The 19,781-nt window shown below is 43.1% G+C and overlaps 1 protein-coding gene across 1 annotated transcript; it reads right to left on the reverse strand.

Annotated features, from left to right (window-relative positions):
• Positions 1–7,758: 7,758 nt before the first annotated feature.
• Positions 7,759–9,416, reverse strand: LOC124155187. Its single transcript, XM_046528904.1, has 4 exons — positions 9,123–9,416; positions 8,590–8,803; positions 7,805–8,065; positions 7,759–7,763 (listed from the first exon to the last, which is right to left on the reverse strand). The coding sequence occupies exons 1-4, from the start codon at positions 9,414–9,416 to the stop codon at positions 7,759–7,761; spliced, it is 774 nt and encodes a 257-aa protein (XP_046384860.1).
• Between the last annotated feature and the right edge of the window lie 10,365 nt (positions 9,417–19,781).

Below are 19,781 nucleotides of genomic sequence, written 5' to 3' on the forward strand. Positions count from 1 at the left end.
GCTGATCGAGATGTGGAAGATCTTCTTCTTGAAAGTGATTATGAAAGTGACGAGAGTGACGATAATATTTCTGGTTCTATGGAAGAAGAGTCAAGCAGTGATAGTGAAAGTGAAGATGAGGAGACGCGGTCCGCAGAGTTGAATCTGAAGAATAACAATGAAGAATGGAATTGGTCCAAAAATAGAAAGGGTGTGAGTAATTTCGAATTTACGGCTTCACCTGGGGTGAAGTCAACTGTTCTGAGAAAACTGGGATGTGAACCGAGTAAGGTAGATTTTTTTTTCAACACTTTAGAAGTTGATTTTTGGAATTCAGTGTGTTTGGAAACGAACAGATATGCGGATTACTATTTGAAGTCTCCATCAACTCGCAAAAGTACTTTGACAAAGGAATGGTTCAACACTAGTGCCGAAGAATTACAATCATATTTTGCATTGTGTGTACTGATGGCCCAAGTAAGAAAAAACAAAATAAAAAAATATTGGAGTCCACGAGTAGTTACTGAAACACCATTTTTTAGCAAAGTGATGCCATATAGACGATTTCTACTTCTTTCAAAATTTCTACATTTCGTCAACAATGAAAATTTAGATAACAATAACAAACTGCGAAAGGTTTCTCCTGTGATTGACTATATGAACAGAAAGTTTTCAACAATGTATGACCCACAGCAAAATCTTGCGGTAGATGAGAGTTTGATGAAATTCCGCGGAAGGTTATCTTATGTGCAGTATAATCCCAGTAAACGTGCGCGATTTGGAGTGAAGTTTTATAAAATCTGCGAAAGTGCTTCTGGTTACTGCATGCAATTTTCCATCTATACCGGAGCAAATCCAGCAAGAGCCGATGGATTACCATGTAGTGAAGCCATAGTCCTCGAACTAATGAAGCCCTATTATCAAATGGGGTACACAGTAGCATTGGACAATTGGTATACATCACCAACCCTGTTCCATAAATTGATAAATGAAAAAATAAACGCGGTTGGAACGGTAAGAATGAATAGGAAGAATATGCCGAAGGAGTTCAAATCAATGCATTTGAAGAAAGGGGAAATGGAAGTGCTGTACTGCAGAGGAATTGCCGCTTATAAGTGGAAGGACAAAAAAGAGGTGCATGTTTTGTCAACGTACCATAAACAACCAAAAATGGTAAAAACGGGAAAGATGTCGATGAAAACTAAAGAGGCTATTGTAAAACCTCAGGTAGTTATCGACTACAATAAGCAGAGGAACGCCGTAGACCGGCAGGATCAGCAATTGGCATCATTCTCCATCATGCGCCGATATGCAAAAGGTTATCGGAAAATATTTTTTTACATTATGGACATGGCGCTGTATAATTCATATGTGTTATTTCAAAAAGTGAGAGGCAAAAAACTGCTGTTCGATGACTTCAGGGAAAATGTAGCAGAGCAAATCCTAGAGCGAGTAAATGTGCTGGAATACAGGGGACGAGGTCGACCAACATCTGGCCCATCACCGATCAGATTTCAGGCAGCAAACTGGGCTCATTTTCCCAATCGGATTCCTCCCAATGCAGTGAAAAAGAACCCATCACGGATATGTGAACTTTGTAAGCAGATGAAGAAGAAGAGTGAAAGTAGGTGGGAATGTGAAAAATGCAAAGTCACATTACACCTTCCGGAATGCTTCAAAAAATATCATTCAAAAGAGACATCGAGGTAAGAAATAAATTTACATGTAAAACATTTTGCTTTTATATAATTATTACAATATCTTTGAAACCTATATTTTTACGTACGTATAATCGCAATAATAAATAAGTAGCGAATTTTTGCTTGAGATGAACGAGAAAACGTCAATCCTAATGTATTACATTTCCACCATTCGTTTTCAGGTTGCCTCAACACTGAAATGGCGATAAAGTAAAAATATAAAATTGTATCAATATGGAAACTTCAAGGGGTAACATCCGCATCATAACGATGAAGATGAGGTTGAAAAAATATTGCATGTTTTGATAAACAAAAATTAAGGTATTGTTAATCAAAAGTTGCATTTTTTAAATTTGTTTATACCTAATGCATAAATATTATGTTTTGCAACAAATAACTACACTGATTCCACTACAAATAAATAAATAAATCTCGTGTTCAAATTTCATTCAGATAAGTGCTCGCAATCCTGAGTTATAAGATAATATATAAATTAATATTTCAAGAAAATTAAATAGGAACTTAGGCCCCGAAAATCCGTGAAAAATTAAGAGGCGAATGGGTTAATGTTTTTAACCGAAGGACTAAAGCAACCAGACCAGTAAGCGTTCGTTTTAACGATTTTATTCGCGGATGCGAATTCACGCTACCTGAAGTGTATCCTGTTTCATTCTCGGAACACCCCCCTTGGATCACTCCCACTCCGGTGGTGAATATTCTTTCACGATCTCGACCGAAGTCTTCCACAACTCCCTCGGAGTACCAGCGTTTGTTTGCCATGTTCCGATGGAATCACCCCAACCTTACCCCCGTTTACACTGACGGTTCGAAAGATAACTCTGCTTGTGCATGTGCAGTGTTCTCCCCTATCCACGGGAACATCAGAGCAAAGCTTCACCCGATGTGCAGTGTGTACACGGCGGAGCTTTATGCCATAAGGACAGCTCTAGAAGCCCTAGGTGACCACGGCGGCTCCTTTGTCATATGCACTGACTCCAGGAGCTCGCTACAAGCCATCTCTGGCTTCTCACCCGTGCACCCGATCGTGCAAGAAATACACTCTCTCCTGCTGACCCTTTCGAGAAAGGGTTTGAATATCCATTTTCTGTGGGTACCGGGACATGAGGGGATAGCCGGGAATGAGATAGCAGACGCTATGGCCAAGGAAGCTCTGAATAACGAAGTTCTTGTCTCAACGCTGGTTCCCCACGAGGACTTACGAGCATCTCTAAGAAACGTGGTATTTGGAAAATGGAGGGAGTCATGGAGGATTCTAAATAACAACAAGCTCCGTGGCATCAAGGACATGGTAGCAGCGTGGCCCTCCTCAGCTCGTAGTAATCGGAGAGAGGAAGTAGTACTTACACGATTGAGGATAGGGCACAGCCCCCTGACCCATGCGTATCTCTTTACTGAAGAGAAGGAACCTCCCCAATGTGGGGATTGTAGATGTCCATTAAGTATTAGACACATCATGCTAGATTGTGTTAAGTACCGCGAAGCGCGAAGACGAAATAATCTAGGGGGAGACCTAAAAACCCTTTTAGGAGACCACCCTACCAACTTAATCTGTACATTTCGGTTTCTCAGAGAAATAAACATTTTTAATAAAGTCTAATTATGTACACTTTCAACGAAGACATCAGATGCAGTAGATTACTTTATACATAACTTTTGTAATTAAATAGCACAGTAGTGGTGCAAAATGACCTTGCCGTCGACGCACCCTAAATCCAAATACTACTACTACTCCAGATTAGATTACGGGTCCATAGTCTACTCGTCCGGACGTGACTCCTACCTGAAACCACTATCAACCGTACACCATGCTGGCCTGCGCTTGGCAACTGGGGCTTTCAGGACGTCACCCATCCTGAGTTTGTGTGCTGAAGCTGGAGAACCATCTCTCGAAACGCGACGGAAGTTTCTAATGTGCAACTACGCTGCAAAAATTTTAGCGACGAGAAATCACCCAGCGCATAATGCCATTTTCAAACAACGATTTTTAGAAATATTTAACCGACGACGGAAAGCCACCTCACCAGTAAGCGTACGGCTAAGAAACTTCTTAGACGAATGTCCGTTCAACGTTCCCGTACTATTCCCCGCTACTACTTCTAGACTACCTCCATGGGAGAAGACGAGACCGTTATGCGATACGCAACTCCACAGACGTCTCAAGAGTTCCACCTCGGCCGCCGAGGTCAAGCAGCTCATTAACGAATTCTTAGTCCTCAACCCAGAGTTAATTCCCGTGTACACGGACGGGTCGAAAACTGATTCGGCGTGTGCATGTGCCGTGGTCTCAAATCACCGCGGTGTCATCAAGCGGAAGCTCAGCCCTCTGTGCGGTATTTTCACGGCTGAATTGATTGCTCTGTGGATGGCCCTTAAGGGAATTTATCAAAATGACACACCTTATGTCATCTGCACTGACTCAATGAACTCTCTGCAGACCATACTCCGTTTCTCTCCGTCGCATCCCATTGCAAACGAAATTCATGTTGCCCTCCACTCCCTCCAAATGAGGGGTGCGAAAATCAGTTTCATGTGGATACCAGGGCATATGGGAATACGCGGAAACGAAAAGGCAGACAGAGCGGCGAAAGAGGCTCTATCCGATATAGAACGCAATACACTGCCAGTACCTGCAGGTGATCTCCAGGTAGCGTGGAAGAGAATCGTTCTAAATCAGTGGAAAGAACGCTGGTGTTCCCAAGCGGGGAACAAACTCCGTAGCGTGAAACCTGACGTGTCAGAGTGGGCCTCTTCGGTCAGGAATACTCGGAGAGAGGAGGTAGTCATCACACGACTGAGGATAGGGCACTGCGCCATGACTCACTCCTATCTATTCACAGAAGAGAAAATCCCGCCTCAGTGTGAGGAATGTGACTCTATAATCAGTGTGAGACATATCCTGACGGAATGTGACCTATATCGGGTATTGCGATACAGGATGAACCTTGTTGGAGGACTAAACGACATGCTTCGTGACGACCCCGAACGTCTTAGTCGGGTAATAAAATTTCTGAAAACTATTGGTCTGCTGAATGAAATCTAACCTCGTTACACAATTTGTATTCACGCACACACCTTTCTCACCTGTTATTTTATATTCCGAGGAAATAAATATCCAGATACCTTCAGGTTAAGGTTTATAACGTGATCCTCTCAAAATGAATCTTTACGAATGGAATGATGCGGTGCAAAATGACCTAAGATGTCGACGCACCCTAAAAACAATAATAACTAACTAACTAACTTTACCTAAATATAAAATATAATATTTCTGACAAGGGATATCCATACGACACACAAATGAGGTATTGAATACGCTTTTACCTACTTCATTACTTACACTGTTATGCGATATTGAACATGTATTATGGTGATGTTATATTTCTCGTATCAGTAACTTCATTTTACCCATGCCTTAATACAAAGTTAATTCTTATTGTGAACAAAAAAATCATCAATTATTACTAAACTTTTCTGTGTTGTGTTATGTAGTATGTTGCAATCTATGTGAATCTAAAGCAAAATAAATTCCTGTGCTAAATAATATGAATAATATGTCATTGATTAACCTAACTGCAGTGATGGCTGGCTTCAAGACCCATGCATGAACAATAAACCCTTCACCTAATACGCATGCATGTAGCAGACCAAATTTTCAAGCATAAACATTTAATTCCATAAACAACAAACAAGAATATAAAAAAAACTTGATGACAACATAGGCATGGAAGGACATAAGCACATAGTATTCACAAGCATGCAGATCAAAGGTTGTGGGAAAACAATGTCTCATCTGGGTGGTAAACCAGGAGGTGGGAATGAGAGAATCCTTGCAGACCGAGGACCCGATTCCGGAATAAAGGGCAACAAGCACAATAACCCAACATAGGTGCCAAGGAAAGGAGTGAAGCAGAGAGAGAGGGGGGGTAAGAGAAGCCCTCAGCCAAAAACTGGTGATGATGGATATGAAGTGGAGCAGCAGACATCAGCGAGGAGGATGGCCCTGTGGGGGGGAAAAGGCATAATGAATGAATATGGGTTGCCTTGCATAGCGAAAACAGGAAAAAAGAATTAAGTACTTACTAGACATATCCATCTAAACTATCCATCACGGTAAGAATTGAAAATTCTATCATGGCTTTATACAAAGTTTGCTTCTTTTCTCAGCCAGTATTTGATAATAAATCATGGGTATTTTCAGTAGCAAGTTTTAGAAGCATTAATCCATGTTTTGGTGATACCTTTGAACTGGACACTAATATGATGTTTGATAGCAGAAATAGTTCTAAGTACATAGTCTAGCATTTAACATTAATTGAACTTTTGAGTGATTGTGGGCACTACAATTTTGGGAGCCAATACTGGCCAATGGAAACTCAGAAGGCATCACCTATAAGTATAAGCCTAAATACAGAAAAGTTGAAATTTTCAATAATATTAACTTCTGTAAGTTATGATGACACAGTAAAATAATAGGAGCAACCTCAGATTTACATTCTACTCAAGGAGCAGGCCTATAAATTTCATTTTAATTATTCAGTGTCCCACTGGCAGTCCCTTACTTGTTACCGGACACCGATAACATAACTAGTAAGTGACAATTTTACGTCATTTTATCAACAAACTATTCCAAAACAGTCAATTATATTGTACTATTTGCCTAATTTTGTTTTCGATGCTGACTATGTTTTTAAATGGTCACTTTGGAAAAGTTTAGTACTCATAAGCATGAAAAAGCAAATTCCTTTGGAAAATCCTCAACATAGCAGCATTGTAAAATTTATAGCAACAGCAGTCATATCTGGAAATATGTTGGATAGCATTATTATGATATATTTCCAAATATTTAAATGGACTCTGGAGGATAAGCAAGAAAAATAAGTCCTTTTGAGATAAACTACCCAGCCGGCACAGCCCATACTGCATCTATATGTGAAGTGGATGCAATGTGTGACAGGATGCGCTAGGTACCAAATACCCTTTTGCCATCCTTTGCTAGTTGCACCTATGTATGCCATATTTTTCGTGATGTGGTTTAATACTTAATAATATCTACAAATCCTCGCATTAATTATTATAAAATATTAAGAATTATTATAATCACTGTATTCAAAATTTTCACGAACATACAGAACTGCCAATGACTACAGCAGTAGGTCTGGTAGCCATCTTTCCCTTTCTCGACGTGTTGGAGCCTCGTAAATTGAGTGTTGCGTTTGTCGTGTTTTATTGTGACTTTTTTTTAATTCTGACCATTGCAGCAATTTTGACTCATCTCCCGGTATCGACCCTCGCTCACTCATTGGCCTCTACTCTCCTGGATTTGAACTCTGCGTTTGTTTTGGACTCCGATGGAAAGCAATGTTGTACTGAAGTTCTCATGTTGTATTGTTTACGCCTGTATTGCTCATATGTAGTCCAGTGTTCGTCTGTCTCTTGTTTTATGCTGAGTCATTTAAGTTATACTTTTGAAATAAACGTGCTCTGATTTATCCTGAGTTGTTAAAAACTATCCTGAGATAAAGACAACCAAGCAAGCAATACAGAAATGCGATTTTGACCGAGTTCAATTTTCGGCCGTTAGAGGGCAGCACATTCGTACACTTGTTCGTGCATCCTCTCGGCATCTCTTTAAGTGCGGCGGTATCTCTTTTCCGCATCCCCTAGGCAGCGGTCCGGCATATGGATGGCATCTATATAAAAGGATGCACTCATACTCTTTGCATCTGGATGCCATCCAGCTGCCAAAAGGAAATTTGATGGTTTTTTGCCGGCTGGGCACTCTCATGACAATCCTACGCATCTCATGAAACTTATCTATCCCAATTTCACACGCCAATTTATTCTGTTATAGATACCATTAATAATAACTGAGGTTTGCCAAACCCCAAACAATAAATATTATAAATAAATGCAAGTTTAAATTTACCATCTTCCTCATTAACTCCTCTTTCTGGAGCTCAAAGAGCTCTCGCTGCTGTCTGTCGGCAGCCTCAGCATTGGCTGCTAACTTTGTAGCTGCCGCAACACGCCGCATATGAATGTACTCTGCCTTGCCTCCTCAACCTGCAATTTAGCTGCTACCTCCTGAGCATCTGCAGCTGCACGTAGGCTGGCCGAGGCAGCAGCTTCATTCTCGGCTGAGAGGCGCTTAGCAGCTGTGGCAGCACTTTCATCCTCCTTCACTTTCATATCCATCATCAGCAGCTCCCACCTCATCTGGCAGATGTAGGCTTCTTTTTCCCTGAGGCAACGGACTTTCGCCAACCTCTCTTCAGCCTCTCTCTCAACTACACTCCTTTTACTCCCTTTACGGTTCTTAGACGTAGGAGGAGGTACTTCATGTTGTACCTCTGGCACAGCAGCAGCTGCAAGGAGAATGTGGTATTTTACATCCAATTCACTTCTTTTTATTGTAATGGAATCAATTCAAGTGACACTGGAATCACTGACCCTTGGTATTGGAATGTTCATTAATTACATCCAGCATATTAAAAGAAAAATTATTTTTTTTCCAGAGAAAGATAATAAGACTCAAATGGCAATTGTCATGTGGGGTACAGTTCCACTGATGCAGATTATCATATTTAACTAATTGTAGCGTTTTCCTATATTCTTGTATTGATTAGAATGTGGAATAAGCATTAAATCCTAAATTAAGTGACCATTGGACAAAAAGTTTCAAAATAATGATAACCTTCTTTAACTGATATTATAGCTGTTTATAAAGCAATTAGGCTATTTTAATGAATATGAATGTACTAAGAAGTCTCGATGCAGGAAATGTCGTAATTATAAAAATCGCACACTCATAATTATGTACAATCTTCTTCGAATTCATTATAAAAGCAGAGATTACACGTGCCAAACCGGTCAAGATTCGATTACATACCCTCTACCGTTGGCACCTCGTCCGAATCTCCCGTGTTGGGTATATTGTGCTCAATGGACGGGAAAACGACTCCCAACTCCGGAGTCGTGTCCACGACCTGCGGGACGTATGGGCCTCCCCCAGTTGCCATCCTCTGCTGGTTTAGAGCAGCTAAATCCCTCTTCCTTTTCGCCTTTAGGTTTTCCCACGACCTTTTCAGTTGTTGCCACGTCCGCTGTTGATTAAGTAAACACTTTATTCAATCACGATAATACAATTCTTCTAAGTTCTACTGCATTTGAAGATACGAACACAATACTATAAAGCACACACACGATAACACTGCAATAATTGCAGAACTAGTACATGCCTTCGTAACTCTTTCCCGCCCATTAAAATCTGCTGCAATCTCCCTCCATGCCGTGGTTTTTTGGCTGAGAGCCACACAATCCGTCTTCCTGCTCTCACCTACATTCTTTTTTTCTCCCACCAGATCCACTAATAACTCTTTCTCATTAGCCGACAACCTCTTACCGTCCATTTTTGTTGTTTACTGAGATTTGGCGATATTCGCGTTTATGGCACCCATCCACGACCCCGATGACTCCTGGGAAGTCCCATCTATATTGGAATTCGTTTGCGGTGGCCCTCATATCCTCCTCCGTCGCCGGGAATCGAATTCTGGGGTGGTACTGCCGGCGGACGGCGGCACAAAATTCTTCTACGATCGCCGACACCGTAGACCGTCCCACGCCGAAAGTCATGCCCACCACCCCATAATCCGACCCCGACTTGAGGAAGTAGAGGGCTATGGCCACCTTCTTCCTCACCGGGATAGCCTCCCTCATCTGTGTGTCCTGCCTGGCCAAAGTTTCCCCCAAGTCTCTGCATATTATCCTGAAAGTTTCCCTGCACAGCCGAAAAGTTTTCTGAAAGACATCCTCTGGCCAGGCTGGCACATCTCTCTCCCAAAAAACCTTGGGCGCGCCCAAACCTCCAGGCCCTTCTCGCAGCCCTCCGCCGCATTCGCATTACTATCGCCTCATCAATATCGATCATCCTCGCAAGGAGGTGAAGCCGTCTGTTTCGGATATCGATGTACCTTTGGTATCCGGCCATCAAGTGCAGAATAAGGGCGTCCATCTTTCTTTGGTCTCACTTCGGCAACCTACATGATCGGAATAACATATTTTTTCAGAGATACATGTACTTCCCCCTCCTTATGATATACGTTTTCGCGCATGTAATACCTTAAATACGCGTTGAAATGTAAAATAATGCCTAAAATACACGATGAAATATATAATAATTTCTTAAATACACAGTGATATCGGCAACCTACTTAAATCAACCGCTTTGTTTACCGCCAGTCACTTGTTTCCTTTGATTTCGGCACTGGAGGGCAGCACAGGTTCGACCATCGTTGTGTGCATGGAGAATACATTATATGATAATGATAACCAATTGTTATCTCATCACAAGATATGTAGATTAACGTCTAATAACTGACAATTTAAATAAAATCGGCTAAAGTTGATCAATCCCTCTTACCAACTAAAATGGTACTCACCGTAGCCACACCATGCCATAGCCTTGGACCTGCTTTCTTCCATATATCTACCGAAGTGTTCACTTTTTGCGTCTTCTTGTAAGCGGTCGTGCATCCCCACACATAACAAGTTCGAGAATTGCAAATATTTTTCAAACAAAATCTCACAAATTGATGAATTCCGGAGCTCTGCACACAAGCGTCCGTTGCCTAGCGTTGGAATGTAATGACTGGTAATGACTAAGCAACCCAGAGAATATTTTTGGCGCGGCAAGTGGCAAAAGTGGGAACTAATAGACGCGGGAGTCGGACCACAGCGCTTTCAGATTAAAACGGGCAGCAAGACAACTAACCTGTGTAATGTATTAATCATGGTTGTGTGAATGCACGATAGTTCCGACGACGGCTAGGACGATCGTAATGTGAACTTCTGATATCATAAGGAACTTCTGATAATATGTCGTTACCGTGGAAACTTGGAAGCATAATCCTTTTTGCAACACTATGTTGTCTCGTATTTATTATATTTTTTGTAAGCATTTGCATTATCATTTCTTCACTATTATTATTTGTAAAATTTATCTCAACCTCAAACCACAAGTCATAATTTAAAAATTTCATCTTCATACTCAAATATGAATTACATTGGTGTAAAAATGCGCTATTTACACTTTACTAGTGACCGAGAAAATAAGTTATGCACGTTCTTCATAATATATTATGCATTGGAGTTTGAAGGCGAAGAGTCGGCACTTGGTATATCTACCTGCGAGAAAAGAACATAATGCTGAAAAGGCATTATAACAAGATTTAGGAATCGTAACCTCCTTATGGATGTAAATTGTATTATGATTTTATCGAATTGTGAACAAATAGAGCCGGTGGTGACTAATGTAGAGTATATGATATTCCAAGGTGAGAACGTATTTATCACCCTGATGAGTTCTAACGAGTGCTTGAAAAGCTTGATAATGAAGATGGGAGGGAAGGGCAGGTAAACCACGATATGGAAAATATTATTTTGATTTCTCACATGAAAGTGAAGGGGAAGAAGAATGTTTTTGAAGACGCATTACATTCCAGCGAGAGTTGGCAGTCTGATGATTATAATATTGTTAGCCGCCCACATAATTTCAACGTTTATCTAGATCAACGGAAAACGGTGAAAGGTTTTGGCTGAACTCTTAGATACAATTTGCAAACACCCAAACAAACGCTAAATACATTGTTCGTGTTTCACCAGGATCAGCATAATTTCCTAAGAATGCCGCAACCGAACTCGAATTGTTGCCGAAAACGATTTTACTGAACGTGATTGAAAAAAGTGTCGAGAATAGCAAATTGTATATTAAAGGAAAACTGGTATCTCATCTGCACTCGAGAATCAAAGATTGCATCACTACTTCCTGTGTAGAAATAATATCTTTATTTGGAATTAAATACACTCTCTCTGTAAATAAAAGTTGCAAGGCAGATGCAAAAAGAGCTTGTAAAACAGATGGAACAGGCATGATGATTTGAAGAACAGCGTTTGGGATAGAATGAATTCGAATGGGAAAATAACAGCAAAACATTACTATTCAAGTCTTGATTTAGCCATTTATTTGCTATAAAATGGTCTAACTTTATTAGGTACCGTGAAAAAAATAGTTAAACCCACAGAGAGTTTCTACCCTGTAAAACTCGATAGGCTGCTACTTCATTTCTTGGTTTCCAGAGGATACCTGCACTCTTGTTTCGTACTGCACTAAACCAAACAAATGTGGAATTCTTTTGAAGTGCTTTCTACGTTGCACTGCAAAGAGGACATCGAAACGAACTGTAAAACCTGAAATGATCCTGAACTACAACTCAACCAAGGGAGGTGTCGATTCTGTGGACCAGAAGTGTGTAAATTACTCCTCTTCAAGACGAACACGAAGGTGGTCTCTGTCACAATTTCTCCGGTTTTTTTATATGGCTACTCTTAGCGACCACGTGATTTTTGTAGCTAAGAATTTTGAAAAAAATCCATCGAAGACCAAGAATGGAGCTCATGGAAGCTCTCACGTTTAGCCTTGTAGATGAACAATTTAAGTCCAGGGTGAAAAAGGTACTCTTCCAGCAGACACATAGGCTTTTCTAGCAATGAGACTTGGGAAAATTCCTGAATTATCTGCTTCTGCTCATGAACCTCAATGTAGGGCGGGTCATTGTTTTACACGTGAAAAATCTAAAAATTATGAGACGGTAAATATAAGAATGTTTTATATTTATATGCAATAATCGTTCCACATGCGTTAAAAAATGTCACGAATGTCATTTCAGAGGCAGTGATGGCCAATAAGGATGAAAAAATTGAAAAATTAATTTTGCTTGCATAGTTTGTTATTTTTAAAATTTAAATGATTGTATTAACGATTTGGCATATCAATTTCCTTTTTTGTGCGTGTTTTTTTTGACTTTATAGTGTCTAGATTGTCGTCTGCAATTCCTTTAGAAAAATTAGTTGAAGTATTTATCAAGAAATTTGCATATATATACTTATGTCATTGTTTTGTTTATAAATGAATGGGAAAAATATTTTAAGTGCTTTTATTTATTAGAAGTTACCCAAATGCGTTAAAACACCCTCAAATTTAAATGTATACTTGGGAAAATCAAAAATGTAAAATTGCGGAAAAAAAGCCGCTAGCGTGCACTGGCGCTATACTTGCGGGCGCGTGCACCTAAGGGTTAACCAAGTACGAGTCCCCAAACTCTTTTCATAAGCATATGGAGTCATTCTAGAGTAGAATCGAATCTAAGGAAAGGCACATTACCTGACATCACATTATCTGACGCGCCGAAGGCGCGTTCAAAGCTGTACAGGTAAACCATGTTTATCACAACCAGCCAGTTTACAATTCAGGAAAGGCAGCAACTAAGTAAAGTATATATACAATGTAAATATTAAAGCAGCGAAAACCCCGCACGGGGGGAGGAGAGTTATCTCTTCCTTTGGGGAGCCGCGCCCCCACGGACCCGAGCCCACCGAGGAGAAAAGCTCGTTAAAAAACCCCGTCGCTCGCTTGGATAGTGTCCAGACAGCATGTGACTCTGCTGCTCTGAGTAGCCGTAAGATCTGGCGTCCAGAATCACCCACGTGTTTGCCGTGCGTGGAGACCCGTACGTGGGGGAGAAGGGGATCCTGGTGGGTGAGTTCTCCGGCTCCCAGCTGGGCGTCGGAAACCCGGTATGGGCCGGAGTTCAACACCCCACTTCGGCCCTGGATTCCCCGCAAAACGGGCGGCCGAGAAGAGCCCAGCTCGGTCAATCGGCTCCTGGCGGCTGGGGAGCTGGCGGCTCCTTCCGAGCGTACGCCAGGACGGGTTAGTGCTGGAGATATGGGGGTCTCCGTAGGGCGGCTGAAGGCGTGTGGGTTCGGAGGGCCCCCGCGCTGGAGGTTCTAACCCGAAAGAGACCCCCTTTCGAAGGTTCCTATGTCCCTTGGGTAGCCCTGGCGACCACACCGAATCTCGGTGTGGCGTCCCGAATGTGTGGCTCCGTGGTGGGTGGGGAGCCCAGGGGATGAAATATAACGTAGCATGGAGTCTGAAATTCTTCCTCCACCAAAGAGGTCCCGCCCGGACACGGGCGGAGGAGAACAGTTATTCGAAAGAGCAAAACGGTTTCTGTCATTGAAATGCTCCAAGGACGGCGAAAATTTGAAAAAGGTTTCTCCCTTCTTCATTAAAAAAGCACTTCAAGCCATCATTCCTGGAGAGCCAAACTCAGTAAAGAAACTTAGAGATGGTTCCCTATTAATCGAAACAGCCAATAACGTACAAGCCGAAAAATTATTAAAAGTAGAAAAGTTGCACGATATACCAATCAATGTCGAGATCCACCGTACTCTAAATACATCTAGGGGTGTGATAAGCCACTACGACCTACTATATGTCGAACCAGACGAAATTAAGAAGGAGATGGCTTCCCAGGGTGTCATTGATTGTCGACGACTTACAACGAAGCGTAACGGTGAAGTGATTAATACTACCTCGGTAATCCTCACGTTCGGTTTGGATAAAATCCCGAGCAAAGTCTACCTAGGCTATGAATCGGTACCTGTGAGACCTTTCTTTCCCAACCCGATGCGTTGCTTTCAATGCCAAAAATTCGGCCACATCGCGCCGCGATGTGAGGGCAAGAACACCTGCCCGCGCTGTGGCAAGGACAAGCATGACGGTGAGAAATGTTCATCGGAGCCTTACTGCGTCAACTGCGAGGGCACGCATCCATCGTACTCCCGAGATTGTCCCGTCATGAAAGATGAAAGGAGGATAATGGAAATAAAGACCCTGGAAAGAATCCCCTACTCCGAGGCACGAATGAAATACCGGTCACAGATGGCCCCAACATTTTCAAAATCGTATTCGCAAATAGTCGCAACCACCACTAAAAAAACTACATGTACCATCTCTACTCAGACTTATAATGATTTTCGCATTGAGAGCACGAAGATGCCCACACGAGAACAAAAAAAAAACAGAAAAGCAAATTAATAAAGTCACAGACAGGAAAAGTCATTCTAAGGCGGTTTCCCCTAAGAAAAACCCAAAATCTACTTCTGAGGATGCTGGGAATAAGCGGGATAAAACACCCCCACCCACATCCTCTAAAGATGCACAATATGATGCCATGGAAGAAGACCTCTGTGTCTCGGACACAGAAGTGTTCCAGGCCAGGATAAAGCAGAGGAAACAGCGGTTAAAACGTTGATCCTCCGCTCACTGTGTACATACGTACTGTAACATATAAATTTAAGTTGTTTGTTGTGGATTTTTTTGTGACGTGAACCGGGGAAGGTAATAATAAGCAGCAGAGGTGGAGGGAGGTGATTGTTGTGGTTGTGGACGGCGCGGGAGGAGGTGTATGGAAAGAGGAGTTGCATTGTAAGAGTGATGGCCGACGGGTGTCTCTCCCGAGATTGATTTATTTAAAGTGTATTTGAAAGTGGAGTAAACCAAAGGAAAATAAAAAACGTTACAGTACATTTCCAGATTTTAACCTATTTATTTATTTATTAATTTTAACAATTTAAACCATGTATTTTATTCTACAATTGAATATGAATGGTTTTTATAGGCACAAGGAGGAGCTGGTTGTTTTAATTAGAGACTATAACCCCGTCTGCATCTGCCTGCAAGAGACGCATTTTAAGCTGACAGACAAGACCGTTTGAAAAGGTTTTAAATTTTTTAGACTTGACGACACCAGTGGTCAGCGAGCCCAGGGTGGAGTGGCAATTGCTATTCGGGAGGCCCTATACACCTCAAGAGTGCAATTGAACACTCCGCTGCAGGCAATTGCAGTGACAGTACACGCACCCGAGGCAATTACTCTCTGCAATGTATATCTGCCGGAAGGTGCACCTGTGAGTCGAGTTAATTTAGAATCCCTCGTTCGTCAGTTACCTCGGCACTATGTTTTAATGGGTGACTTCAACGCACACGACACCCTATGGGGTAGCATAAGAACCCAATGCAATCAAAGGGGACACATAGTTACAAATTTTATCAATGACCTTAACTTGTGTTTACTAAACACCGGTGAAAAAACTCGCTTCAACAGCTTCAACGGTACCTTCTCGTGTATTGACTTAAGTATTTCGACAGGTGGCCTAATGCGTAGGCTTGAGTGGTCCGTACATAAAGATTTATGCGGTAGCGACCACTACCCTATTTTAATTACTAAAGGTGGCGGTTTTATCCACCGTCCGACTCAACCAAGCAATTGGGTTGTCCGCAAGGCCAATTGGTCTCTTTTTAAAAGAAAATTTTATTTTAAACACGACGACAATGTGAATGGTGTGGGGAACATAAAAGTATTCACAGATAAAATTCTAGAAGCCGCAAATTCCACCGTACCCCGTTCTAAATGCAAATCTCACAGGCCCACAGTTCCGTGGTGGAACGAGGAGTGCGCAAAAGCTATACAGGTGCGAAAGAGGGCACTCCGAATATTTAGCAAATATCCTACGGCGACAAATCTCACCGCCTTCCGGCGCCTCAGAGCGAAAGCTCGGCAAGTAGTTAAGGAGGCCAAGAAAGCATCATGGGAGGAGTTTGTGTGTTCTATGAACCACAGGATTCCCATATCCGACATCTGGAGGAAGATTAAAAGCATCTCTGGCCTTAACCACAACCTTGCAGTTTCATCCCTGAAGGAGACTGACCGAGTCCTGACGACACCTCCCGAAATAAGCGAGTGCTTCGGACGTCGACTTGCGGAGACGAGTTGTAACGGCAGCTACGACGAACCATTTAGAACACTGAAAGAACAGAATGAGACGATACCTCTCACCTTTAACCCGAGAGACTGGCGAGGTTTACAACGGCCCCTTTTCTCTGTGGGAGTTGACCTCCGCCATCCTCGAACCCCGTGACGGCTCTCCAGGTATAGATACGGTGCATAACGCTTTTCTAAGAAATCTTCCCAAAGAAGCACTCCCCCATATGCTGCGATCCCTTAACCAAATTTGGTCAGAGGGTAGTTTTCCAGAGCCTTGGAGGGAGTCCATAGTCGTACCAATCCTTAAACAAGGAAAAGATCGATCGGACCCAAACAACTATAGACCGATATCTCTCACCAGCTGCGTATGCAAGGGGATGGAAAGAATGGTAAACCGTCGTCTCGTTTGGTGGTTGGAGCGGCGGAACCTACTTTCAGATATCCAGTGCGGCTTTCGACGAGGTAGGTCAACTTCCGACCATCTCGTCAGGACTGACAATTTCATTCAGGAAGCATTTCTCTTGCGGCAAAACGTAATTGGCGTGTTCTTCGACTTAGAGAAAGCGTATGACCGTGTTTGGCGGTACAAAATTCTAAAGACACTTGATAAATGGGGGTTTAAAGGAAATCTACCTATTTTCATTAAAAATTTTCTGTCTGCCCGAGTTTTCAAAGTTAGAATAGGTGAATATCTATCTACCTTATACCCACAAGAAAATGGAGTACCCCAGGGGTCCGTACTGAGCGTGACCCTATTTGCCATTGCGATAAACGATGTGGCCGAGTGTATCCGCTCCCCTGTTATGGGCTCATTGTTTGTTGATGACCTTGCTATTTTCTGCAGGTCATCAAAATTAACGAATGCCTCTAGGCTGATCCAGCTGACTCTGAATAAGCTCTCCGTTTGGTCTCAGAGGAATGGATTCCGTTTCTCTACTGAGAAAACGAAATGCATTCACTTTTACCGAGGACGGGGTGTACAAGCCCCACCGTCCCTATATCTCAATGGTAATGAGCTTCCTTACGTTGGACTGGCGCCTGAATTGGCGCGAACATTTCCGAACTCTAAGAGACAATTGCTTCAAAGTTCTGAACATTTTACGGTTTCTGTCACATTCGACATGGGGCGCGGATCGTACCTCAATGCTAATGCTGTATCGAGCATTAGTACGTTCTAGGCTAGACTACGGATCGATTGTGTACTCATCCGCCCGTGAGACCTACATGAAGCCGCTCTCGACGGTTCATAATACTGGACTGCGTTTAGCAACCGGTGCCTTCAGGACCTCCCCTGTCTTGAGCATTTACGCCGATAAAGGAGAGCCTCCCCTAGTCAATCGTAGAGAGACGTTGATGTGCAATTATGCCACAAAAATTTTATCTGCGCCGAACCACCCCTGTTTTAACATTATTTCTCACCCACTGCTTTTAGACCTTTTTAACCGAAAGACAAGATCCACTAAACCTCTAAGTGTTCGCTTCAGAAACCTAATCGCAGAACGCAATTTTACCTTGCCCGCCACGTACCCCACTGGGTACAGTAACGTGCCGCCGTGGTTAATTCCCCGGCCAGCTTTGAGACTTGACCTTACTCGTTGCTCTAAATCTACTACTATGCCGGGAGTATACCAACAACTTTTTAAGGAATTCCGCGCCGAAAACTCCGAATTTACGTTCGTATACACTGACGGTTCCAAATCGGATACCGCCTGTGGGTGCGCTGTGATATCCCCATATCATGGAGTCCTTAAGGCAAAATTGCATTGCTTTATCAATACCAGTCAGTGCCCCGCACGGGGGGAGGAGAGTTATCTCTTCCTTTGGGGAGCCGCGCCCCCACGGACCCGAGCCCACCGAGGAGAAAAGCTCGTTAAAAAACCCCGTCGCTCGCTTGGATAGTGTCCAGACAGCATGTGACTCTGCTGCTCTGAGTAGCCGTAAGATCTGGCGTCCAGAATCACCCACGTGTTTGCCGTGCGTGGAGACCCGTACGTGGGGGAGAAGGGGATCCTGGTGGGTGAGTTCTCCGGCTCCCAGCTGGGCGTCGGAAACCCGGTATGGGCCGGAGTTCAACACCCCACTTCGGCCCTGGATTCCCCGCAAAACGGGCGGCCGAGAAGAGCCCAGCTCGGTCAATCGGCTCCTGGCGGCTGGGGAGCTTGGCGGCTCCTTCCGAGCGTACGCCAGGACGGGTTAGTGCTGGAGATATGGGGGTCTCCGTAGGGCGGCTGAAGGCGTGTGGGTTCGGAGGGCCCCCGCGCTGGAGGTTCTAACCCGAAAGAGACCCCCTTTCGAAGGTTCCTATGTCCCTTGGGTAGCCCTGGCGACCACACCGAATCTCGGTGTGGCGTCCCGAATGTGTGGCTCCGTGGTGGGTGGGGAGCCCAGGGGATGAAATATAACGTAGCATGGAGTCTGAAATTCTTCCTCCACCAAAGAGGTCCCGCCCGGACACGGGCGGAGGAGAACAGTTATTCGAAAGAGCAAAACGGTTTCTGTCATTGAAATGCTCCAAGGACGGCGAAAATTTGAAAAAGGTTTCTCCCTTCTTCATTAAAAAAGCACTTCAAGCCATCATTCCTGGAGAGCCAAACTCAGTAAAGAAACTTAGAGATGGTTCCCTATTAATCGAAACAGCCAATAACGTACAAGCCGAAAAATTATTAAAAGTAGAAAAGTTGCACGATATACCAATCAATGTCGAGATCCACCGTACTCTAAATACATCTAGGGGTGTGATAAGCCACTACGACCTACTATATGTCGAACCAGACGAAATTAAGAAGGAGATGGCTTCCCAGGGTGTCATTGATTGTCGACGACTTACAACGAAGCGTAACGGTGAAGTGATTAATACTACCTCGGTAATCCTCACGTTCGGTTTGGATAAAATCCCGAGCAAAGTCTACCTAGGCTATGAATCGGTACCTGTGAGACCTTTCTTTCCCAACCCGATGCGTTGCTTTCAATGCCAAAAATTCGGCCACATCGCGCCGCGATGTGAGGGCAAGAACACCTGCCCGCGCTGTGGCAAGGACAAGCATGACGGTGAGAAATGTTCATCGGAGCCTTACTGCGTCAACTGCGAGGGCACGCATCCATCGTACTCCCGAGATTGTCCCGTCATGAAAGATGAAAGGAGGATAATGGAAATAAAGACCCTGGAAAGAATCCCCTACTCCGAGGCACGAATGAAATACCGGTCACAGATGGCCCCAACATTTTCAAAATCGTATTCGCAAATAGTCGCAACCACCACTAAAAAAACTACATGTACCATCTCTACTCAGACTTATAATGATTTTCGCATTGAGAGCACGAAGATGCCCACACGAGAACAAAAAAAAAACAGAAAAGCAAATTAATAAAGTCACAGACAGGAAAAGTCATTCTAAGGCGGTTTCCCCTAAGA

The sequence above is a fragment of the Ischnura elegans genome, chromosome 3 (genome assembly GCF_921293095.1).
Source record: "Ischnura elegans chromosome 3, ioIscEleg1.1, whole genome shotgun sequence".
NCBI lineage: Eukaryota > Metazoa > Arthropoda > Insecta > Odonata > Coenagrionidae > Ischnura > Ischnura elegans.